This window comes from Notothenia rossii (genome assembly GCF_949606895.1).
Source record: "Notothenia rossii genome assembly, chromosome: 4".
Classification (NCBI taxonomy): domain Eukaryota; kingdom Metazoa; phylum Chordata; class Actinopteri; order Perciformes; family Nototheniidae; genus Notothenia; species Notothenia rossii.
Window position 1 is genome coordinate 15,640,641 of NC_136902.1, and position 10,990 is coordinate 15,651,630.

At 41.3% G+C, this 10,990-nt stretch overlaps 1 protein-coding gene across 2 annotated transcripts in view; it reads left to right on the forward strand.

Moving 5' to 3' along the window:
- fgd (faciogenital dysplasia) overlaps nucleotides 1–1,905 on the forward strand; it is a 52,186-nt gene extending 50,281 nt beyond the window's left edge. For both annotated transcript variants that reach the window (XM_079678852.1, XM_079678853.1), the window contains one exon: nucleotides 192–1,905. In XM_079678852.1, coding sequence (XP_079534978.1) covers nucleotides 192–437 — 246 coding nt within the window. In that variant the 3' untranslated portion in view covers nucleotides 438–1,905. The remainder of the gene's footprint in view (nucleotides 1–191) is intronic.
- Nucleotides 1,906–10,990: the final 9,085 nt, after the last annotated feature.

The window sequence follows — 10,990 nt, forward strand, 5'->3', positions numbered from 1 at the left end:
GTTTATACAGAAAGAAAGAGGGGGAAGGGAGAGAGGAGGGCTTTATTATACATGCCTGGTAGAAAATATTCTCCTGCAACTGAGGAGACAAGCTGTCACTTGCTATATTTAGAGTACGTGTCCTCACTTTTTAAAGGTGAACCCAATTTTAAATACTGCCAGATCTCATCTTATTTTACTAATTTCTGCAGGACTCCAAGGGGGCGAGAGTGGTGCCTCTCCCTGGGTTCGATGTGAGTGTGATGCCGCCATCGGGAAGTGAGAAGGCAGAGATCAAACACGCTTTCCGGCTCTGTCACACCCAGCAAACTTTGCTCTTAAGTGCCCAGGATCCAGAACTTCAGACCAAGTGGGTAGACGTCCTCTCAAGAGCTGCCCGCGGAGAAACACCCACGGACGCATCTACGAGCCAGACTGAAAACAGGAAGAGCCAGTAGTGGCCGTGTTGTAGCCACAGGACTCGCTGCCCCTCCCTCCCTCTCCTGTGTATAGAGCACACATTACTTGAATTCACTTTACCTTGGCACTTTTATGTTTAGTTTTGTGTTCTTCCCTTTTGAAAGGACCACTCAATCCTTCATATGCCACTTCAATCTACTCCTCGTGACCACACAGCTACGTCCTGTTCGCTCTTCATCTTCCTGTCTCCCTCGAACACACAGAGAAACAAGAGCTATGCTATCATGCCACCAACTCCACTGTATGCATGTGTGGTTGGGATGTATTAGTGATTTTAAAAGCCAGAGAAGACTAAATGTTTTATTTGTAATATAGCTGAAGAAAGTTCCTGTATGCTTTTTTTTTTTTTTAAAGATGACGTTTCTTGTACATTATGCGACTGTGTTTTGAAGCATTAAATCTTATGTGTGTGTCTTTCCATTTGTGTGTGTGTGTGTGTGTGTGTGTGTGTGTGTGTGTGTGTGTGTGTGTGTGTGTGTGTGTGTGTGTGTGTGTGTGTGTGTGTGTGTGTGTGTGTGTGTGTGTGTGTGTGTGTGTGTGTGTGTGTGTGTGTGTGTGTGTGTGTGTGTGTGTGTGTGTGTGTGTGTGTGTGTGTGTGTGTGTGTGTGTGTCCTGCTGTGTTTATTAAGTATTGAATGCTAGTTTAAGAAACCTGCAACCACCTCTCTGTTCTCTTCACCCCTGCTGGGGACACAGTGGCAGTTCAGTGGGTATTGTACAGTATGTATACTATAGTGCGATGTAAGGAAACAAAGAATACAAAAGAAGACATTTTAACTTAAAAATAAAAAGAGATGTGTACGCTTGTGGCTGGCCACCTGATGCTCCCACTGACAGCTCCCTTCTTACAGACTCTCCATACTACTCTCACAATAACTCCCTCTGAGACCTTTAATCTGAGTCTGATCCACAACATTTCCCCTCGTTCAGGAGTGTGACTTCTCCAGATGAGAGTACACAGCCAGAATAGGATAAAGTGGCCTCAATTCTGACCCTTTCCTGCAGGTTTAGATCCTTAATATCCCCACTTGTACACATGCTTAATAAATCATATCCATATATTTCTCTCTCTTTCTTAGCATAGCAATTGTCTGCCTGCTTTTCTCCCTTTGGTGATGTGATGGAAACCAAGTACTGTACTGTAAAACTGTTAATTCTGCCTTGCCTCCCTGAACCCTGCTCCTATCAGCCACCAGCCTTTAAGCAAAAGTAGCAAAAAACCTTCTCATTGGATCTCTTTGTGCATGTGAACTCACTCATATTTATGTACCGTGCTCTGAGATCTTTCCCCTTTTCCTCCTTTTTACGCTCCAGATCTCATTCTTGTCGTACTGTAAGTGAGCAGCAGTGAGTGTTTTTAACGATTGTGCACAGTGGAATAGCAGTCAAGCATATCATCAATAAACAGAAGTTGTGATCCATTAAGTACCACGCTGTCGAACAAGATCTTCATGTGTCTTTTCTTTATGTCCGCAAATATGTATTTCTTTGTCTTTTATGAACACACAGGAGTCCACACACCTCGGATATTAGGCTTGCTCTTTCTCCAAGAGTAAGGGTAAGACTAATATCCTTGATAGTTAATTCCTTACTTGTTCTCCAAGAGTAAAGGAACCGCTGTCACAAACAGACATGAATTGACGTTCATTGACTCCAGCCACTGATCTCGTACTGATAACACACACAAAACAGCATATGAGACAATGTTGGCGGATATTTGATTTAATATGCTGATGGGATGTAAGAGGATTAATGTCCATGTGGTACAATGTAGCCTATGTGTGCAAGTGACTGTCTGTGGCAAGCAAGTGTGTCATCCAGGGTTATACTGTACTGTCGTTTTAGTCTCTTCTTTTTAAATTCATGTTCACTTCCAGTTTTTAATACAGTATTTTTCCTGACTTCCTCTCTGTACTTTGCACTGTAGGCTTATATCAGAGGGAAAAACTGAAAAGTTCACTTAATTAACCGACTAAGAGCGTGCAGCCATGCTAGCCGCCCTGTGAGCTATACTTGAGCAAAGTGGTGCTTTGAAATACATGTTAACATCAACATGGACATGCTAACATGCTGGTGTTGAACACTTTTGTGTATCATGATGACAATTCAGTCTGGATCAAACTGAAGGACTCACCAATGAGCAAAAATGCCTTCCCTAAAGCTAAGCAACAATTTCAGTTTAGATTACATCGTTTTCCACCTCCCTGTTAATTGTTTTCATGCCCTTTGTTTTCATATCATGCTTGTTAGCTGTGATTCACTTCTTGCTATTGCTTGTTGGAATGTGAACTAGTGTGTTGGTATTAAATAACACCGCTGAACAGTATAGATACTGTGGGAACAATATTCCATTGCATTGTGCATTTTTTGAAGAAACACATTACCCTTCTATTGGCAGAAGTATCGCTGTCCTCATAAGCACAACTCTGAAGCTTCTATACACAGATGTCTTCATGGTAATCTAATTATTGCTGTTTCTATCTGACGTCAGAAGATAATGTGTATATTGATACAGTATATCTGATGCTTTTAATCAGGTTCCTATAAAGAAATGTGTTGTTTAGATATTTTAAATTTGTGTGTGTGTGTGTGTGTGTGTGTGTGTGTGTGTGTGTGTGTGTGTGTGTGTGTGTGTGTGTGTGTGTGTGTGTGTGTGTGTGTGTGTGTGTGTGTGTGTGTGTGTGTGTGTGTGTGTGTGTGTGTGTGTGTGTGTGTGTGTGTGTGTGTGTGTGTGTGTGTGCGCATGCGCATGCATGCATAGTATTTTCAGTGAGCAGTGATTGCATACTTCAAACTCTTTATTTATGCAGCCCCTCAAAAGACAGAACAATACAATACATAAAAGTAGGTGTGGACAGGGTGTATTGTTGCTGCCTTGAGTCCATTTTTATACATCTTGATTTAATTCAGTTCCATCCTCCCTCCCTTTGTTTTGTCTCTTTTTCTCTATCACGCTTGTTTTTGCAGTTCTTGCGGACAGCAACGGATTTAACGTACATTTAAAGGGAAAAGGAGAGACGACAGCTATTGATAGGCTGTATGAACTGTAACTTTTTTATTTAGCAAGTCAAAACAAAGTGTCAAAAATGATGAATAGAAAGGCATGGTGTCTCTGTAGATCTGGTCGCTCTGGTGCAGAGATAGAGCAATCTGCTGACTGCCTCCTTCTGTCATTTCACATGCTGTACATCCAGAACCGAGTAGAGCAGGGTGGGTTTCAGCAGGACGGGGACCACGCTGAGATAAGCTTTCATCGTCTCCCCAGAGTCCTCTCCTTGAAAGCTCTTAGAAAAGTCCCTGTGCTGTTGTTTTACTTTACAACTAATCTTTTACTCTTTTCTTTGAAAGTATATCAAACAGCCCTTTTCTTAAGAACAGAGTGTGAGGTTAGGTGCACTCACATCCTGAGCTTGTGGCAGGAAGTCTTATTTCTTCCAGTGTGCACCTCATCACCTCTCTCTTTCTTGCTTTCACTTCTTTGCAAGTAACGGCTGATTCTACCAAGGTTTCGTTGTAACTGTGACATTTCGAGTTGACCTCCATCAGGGCGTCCTTTAACAACTATTTTCATCAACAGCCCACACCTCTTTGAATAGAGCACAACTTGAAGGGTTGGTTCAACTGAGACATTATTGTCAGCAGAAAAGGTACTACAGAACAGTTGTAGGTGAACCAAAGCAAAGCTTAACATTTGAAATGATTATGTTTGTTCAGGGCTTCAGGTTGTTGTCACGATGTTGTGAGGCTTGTTCCTCTCCCACGACAGCTGAGGGGAATGGTTTTAATGGGAAAGCTGTCGTATGGCACTGGAGCGTAAGCCTCTTACCAGCTGTTTGTGTTTGTGTGTTTGAGTGTGTATGCATGTCTGGCCTAGAAACATTTGCATTTTGCTTCCCTAAATCTCTGCATACACCACCCTGCTGACCTATTATGGGAAAGTGGGATGAACTCTTGTCTTTCACAAACAGTACTCTGTACTGTTCTTTTTCTGTAGCACTCATTTCAGACACTCAAGCTGTGTCTGAAATAACATTTTGATTTATGACGCTAACCATTGATTGATTGACATGTAATTTGGAAGAGACATTCTTTGTCCCTTGAGGATGATTCATAATCATCTGCAACCCTGACTTTTTATGAAGTGACGGCAACACCTCTATAACTATGACTGAATACCCATTAACCTCCACTGTACTCTGAGATTATTGCCAAGAGCAGCAGTTTGGCATGCTGACAATAGCCTTATAGCATTCAGCTCAAAGCACAGCTTTAGCCCAGGGCACTGGTTCCCATTCAAGTGAGTCAGAGCCCCCAGGGGTTTACAAGGTAAATCGTAGGAGTTGCAAGATTAATGAACAAAATAGGAAAAAGGAACAAGGAAATATTTGACCATGGACTCAATTTACCAAAATAACCTGAACCATATATTTACTAGCAATTGTACTAGTTTTTACTTTAGTGTTTCATTGGACTTCAAACAACCTGATTTTGTAAAAATAATGGGTACTCTTCCGGTCCCCTAAATCTATCAATAGGAAACAATCTGAGAAGAGCAAATGTGGAAAAGAAAACTTTGTAATACTTTAAAAGGGTCATAAGCTAAAAAAGTTAGAAACCACCGGCATAAGGACGCTGAAAAGTTAAAACTCCAGGAACATTGTCCCCATTAGATTTTTTTAGAATTGTAAAGCACAAAGTCAAAAGTCAAAACTACTCTTTCTCTAAGTGTTATTGAAACATAGATGGCCCGTAAGCTCAGTCAAGCAAGTAAGCTGAGCGAATGAGCCAATAAAAGTTAGGTTTTTGACACATTGATACTGAATGAACACAGTGACATTTCAAGGTCAGGAAAAGTACATTCATCATTATCTCTGAGCTAGCACAGGACAGCATCTTCCCAATACAGCCGAGTATTCAGGACATCATAGTAATTGTGTCTGGACATTCAGTAAGAGACGAGCAGTTTGTCAATAAAACACAGGATTTCTTGTAGATGTGGACGTTCACACACAATTTGTATTATATGGCCGCTTCACTGCTTAGAGTAATTAGAGATGAGGCAAGTCTAGCTGTACTTTATAGATTAAAGTAATCAAAACGCCCTTTTTTAACCAGTATGGATCAAATAGCAAATCTTTCCTCAATTTTATTTCGGTACTTCACTTTGGGTTCCTTTTCCAGCTTACTATTCACCCTTGCTTGAAAACACAGTGCACTAGATAACCCGGTGTCATTACACTACACAATACACTGTAGTCATAGTGAGTTGCATCATGCTGCCTTTAGCCATCATATCTGCAGCAACACCCACACACGAATGCAGTGAAGCAAGTCCACACTTCCCCATTCCTGTAAAGGAAGTGGCTGCGGCTGTTGTTTTTTTACCACTTCGTGTTTTGGCCTCTTGTACTCTAAATCAGATGGTGGTTTGGCCCCTGCCCCTGTTTCATTGCCAGGGTGCGGTTAATGTAAAGTTAAGTAAGAATTGTATATTTTCAAACATTCGTAATCATTGTTCGTGTTTAGATCTGAACACGTCACATCTCGATGTCTATGCTGAAACACAACTCAGACGCTCTGGTGGAAACGTCCTTTAATAGAGTCTGAAGATACATGATGGAGATTTACTAGATGAAGATGAATTACTGGAATAGTCATAATACATCACCAGAGACTACATCATTCACCTCTTTGTCTCATTTACAGCATAGAGTGGAGGTGGCTAGAAAATGTTTTATGTCATTCAGATCAAAGCCTTAGAGACAGTTGGCCTTCCTATCATTTTATGCTAATCTGAAACCGTTAAGCTAGGTTTGATGATGACGACTTGAGGTCTATTTAAGTGAATGAGCAGAATGTCCTCAGAAGCGATCTACGGTTTCATTAGCTCTCCCCAAATACTTTACATCTTCCCATAAAATAAAGCAGCATTGTTCATGGAATAATAGAGTTTTTCTCCATTAATTCCCAAGAAAATGTAATATCTAAATAATTATTTAGTTTCACACCTGTTTTTGCTCTGACAGAAATGTAAATGAGAGTAAACATGCACGCAGTTGTACTCCTATTTAATTAAACTGCAGCCTAAATGAGCCCATCTAATGATGAAAGCATTATCCATAACTGAACATTCTCTACTCTGGGCCATTGAACAAATGATGTTGTAAAACACCAGACCTGAATGTGTCATTATACAGAACATCTAACATCTCATTAGCTTGGAACATTGTGAAAGGCAGCATGAAGTGAAAGAACTAAGGTGCCATTTTGACAATGAGTCATTTGGCAGTAGCATATTAATAAGTCAAGTGAGATGCAGCTAAGGAAAGTCTTAATGTTCACAAATATAACCTACAAAGAAACTGTAAATCTAAGATACACAAATACATTTATAATAGAGCAGCATTTGGTCACTACTGCAGCGTTACTGCATTGGTATGAAGAGGTTTGAATACAATCTGGACCCGGAGACATTTCTCAACTTGTGCTCACATAATGTATTGTTTGCTGAGGCCCTGTTCCTCCCTTGTCCGTAATAATAAGGTGTATGGATGAACGCACAGAGAGACACTCTTGAGATAAGCATGCGGATGAGCTACACACTGGAGTCACTAGACCTTGGCAGCCCTGTCAGATTTCTATTTTCTCTGTCATCAAACCTTGTCTCTTTTCTTTTTCCGGCGTCGCTACTTCACAAAACTCAGAGGAAAGAGAAACAGCTTATCTGTATTTGCAGCAGCACATTCCCTAAACTCAGAATGTTTTCACAATCTCTCTCTTCCCTTAGTTTTTCCTCCTCCTATATGTTCAGGGCTAGCTCACTCTCTTTTCTCTCCTGTTTTCTCTCAGTATATCCCCTCCTGCTACACTTCAGACCCTCTCATCTTTCATTTGTTTTCTTCAGCACCGTCGGGACGCCCTGCTGTTAGCTCTCGGTCAATACGTCAGCGGGAATCATCCCAGGTCGCCCCGGTTCTATTAACACTGCTTGGCGCACATGGATGTCTAAACACTTTAGAAACCTGCAGGGTAGCTGTGACACAAAGAAACGGTTGCAATTCTGTGTGTTTCGTTCTTTCCTTAAATGTCCCCCATATTTGATAATTTTACCTTTTTTCCTCTATCTATTTCTGTTCGTCTCTGATGACAGGGGAGGTGAATGGTCTGAGCGTCGGGGTGGAGGGCTGTTCGGAGGAGGTATTTATTTGGAGTTGAATTGTAGGTCCAGCACTTTGGTCTAGACTAAAGTGTTTCAACAACTATAGCCTTTTGAATGACATGCTACATTTAATGGAAGCCATCCCAGATGATGAATCTTACTGACTTTAGTGATCCAACTATTTTCTCTTGCTCCAAAATGAAGTTGTCAAGTTGAGTGAATATTCCTGTAACTGTTGGATGTCCCTGTCAAGATGAATTGCAATAACTTTTTTGACTTTGCCCAATACTATTACGATCAAATACAGGCAAAACTAAGGATATTAAAAGGTTAGCTTGCACACAAAACTATAGGACTGTCACCATGGCAAACACAGTCAAATCAGTTTCACCACTAAATGTTTGTGCTCACATTTAAGTAAATATTAGGCATTTGTGTGATGAAAAACAATCACAAGCTGGAAAGGAAGTTCTGTATCATCTGAGCTTAATCAAATAAATTAAAGGTTGTCATTCAATCTGCCTCACTAAATAAATCCCTTACCAACAGTATAACTGACTTAATTTCTCCTCCCTGCACCACCACAGCAATACTGTCCCTCATCTTCTGTGGTGTATGAGCTAAGCTGCCTTGCAAGCTGTGCACGTCTGAGGTAGCACTGACGCAAATAAATGCTTGATCAACTCAATTTCCTCCTAAAGTCTCATTCTTCTCACCTGCCATCCGTTTCCCATCTCCTCTCTCTTTCATTCCGTGCTCTCTCCCAACGAGCGTCTGAAGGTTCAGATTTATGAAGCAACCCGTTCGCTGGTGGCCACAATCCAGCCGAAGCAAGTGATTTGTTCAGAGATTACTGACAGAGGAGACAGAGATAGGAGTGTTAATAATGTTATTCACAAATCACCAAGTGTTTGTGTGCGTGCGTGTGTGCGTGTGCGTGCACGTGTGTGTGCGTGCATGCGAGAGAAAAATAGGTTTAATTTCATTAAGTAGTCTCTACTTTCCTTAACAAAGGTATTCAACCACAAGCATTTCTCAGCAGTACAGAGACAGTCCATCCTTATTAATGAGACCCTGGTACTAACATGAAATGGTTTCTGGGAAGTGTTTTATTTTTAAACACTATTTAAAAAAATATGAATTATTCTTTTAACAATGACCTTTTCGACAAAGCCTTTCAGCCTATATGGAGAAGAAGCCTTTAAATACAATAATTGCCACAGGAATGGTGCAGTGTAGTCTCTTGGATGCTTGTTTTATCACTTTTGGAACTAACGAAGGACTCTTCAGCGAGGGCACCTTCAGTCTCCTCCACCCACACCTCCGGACATATGTGGCCCTGGTCGAGCAGCAGTGTTGACTGGGGCCGCTGGCAGCGTGAGATGCGGGCCCCTCCTGCTCTACTTAATTACCTGTGTGATGGAGTGGCTCCCCACCAAGCAGAGGCTGTCAGGGGCAGTGCGGACACACAGAGCTGACCACTCTCACCCGCCTCACCTTTTCCCTGCCTCTGCTGTCAGATCAGGTTATTAATAAAACAGCAACAGCAGGAGAGCATCACCTGATTTCCTCCCAATGTTTTTTGCCTCTCTTTTCAAAATACTCAATAACAGCATTATCCCTTTTTAATACAGTACAAAAAGGACTTTGTTGACTGTCCCAGGCTTCATTAGGACGCCTCCTTTTTGTCTATTGGTCTACACAGAGAACACAGGCCTGCAGAGAATTAAGTGGAAAGTACTGAGGGTCCAAACTGTACCCGTTGAGACTTTGACAGAACACACTAACTGTTGCTGTAGCAACCAATTCCAAATCAGAAGAGAAAACTGGATCACTAATTTCTCAAAATGTCCTCTTCCACTGTGTCCCTGTCTCTATCTTCTCTCTCTGCTCAAGGTAATCTAAACATATTCTCAAACATGTGTAGTCTGTGGACCCTGAGCAGTTGATTTTCCAAAACGTTGTTCAGGGGTTGGCTTTCTTTCAGCAATATGCGGGAACACTGAACTCAAGGCTCCCCAGTACAGCTGCACACATTACGAAACACAAGGACACTTTTTTTCATGCCTATCAGATTTAGATCAGTGGAAGCAATTAACATTTGTTCAACAAACACATACCTCTGCCACCTGACTTGACATGTTTAAAAAAGGACAGGGTTTCTCCATAGGGAACACTAAGCAGCCTATTTTAGTACAGTTTTGAATACAATTCTTGAGCATTTAAATAGTCCTCGAGTCTCATAGGAACACTTTTAATCAGCTATGCTAATGCTTCATGAATGATGAGAAAACTGCTGTCTCCCAGTGTGTCTGAGGTGTTGTGGGGGTTTGTTCAGGTGATCAGGACTGCGCCTGTGGAGACACTTATCATCCACTGCAGAAACAGTCATGCATGCCCAGAATTCTCAATGACATTACACCGGTGCTGCAATGTCCGGTGCTGCTCTCAGATGAGAATGCCAAGTGAAGAGAGACCTCCATATTATGTGTGAGCAGAGGGAGCAGGATTTGTGTGTGTGTGTGTGTGTGTGTGTGTGTGTGTGTGTGTGTGTGTGTGTGTGTGTGTGTGTGTGTGTGTGTGTGTGTGTGTGTGTGTGTGTGTGTGTGTGTGTGTGTGTGTGTGTGTGTGTGTGTGTGTGTGTGTGTGTGTGTGTGTGTGTGTGTGTGTGTGTGTGTGTGTGTCTGTGTGTGTGTGTGTGTGTGTGGATAGAGAGATCTTCTGCAAGTACAGAAAATAGCTCATGTATTTTGACCCTTTTGAAAATCACTTTTCTTTTTTCTTTAGATCTCTAACATTATATATATATTTCCACATCACAGCAACCCATGGCTACTCATTTGATTAAGTATCAGAGCAGTGAAACAGTTAGATCTATGATTCATCATCTAGGTCACATGTTATCACACCACAAGTCTATCTCAACTGACAAAGTGAGACAATGACAGACAAGTGAAAAAAACACATCTGTCTGACGTCCTAACAGAGAAGTGTGGTTACTTACAGGGAAAAATACGTTTTTCAAATGAGCAGTCAATTTTTATTCCCTCTTCCACCTTTTATAAGACACTTTACTATATTATCAATATGACGTGTAGCCCTTTGTATTTGGCACAATTCTGCAACTTGCCATTATTTAATGAGTATATTTTGAAGCTGATGTTGAGCATACATTTGTGCCAGATATGATGCCAGTTTGGATAATCAAGCTATAAATCTGTTCATAAAGTAACTCCCTTTAAATTAAAACTCACACTTAAGCCGGATTTTTGCAAAAGAAATGTGGGTACTGGAGTTAGGACTGGGAACAGTGCAGTCTAAAATATGTTTCTTAATGGCCCCACATTTCTTAAAATGAGCTTTACATCACGT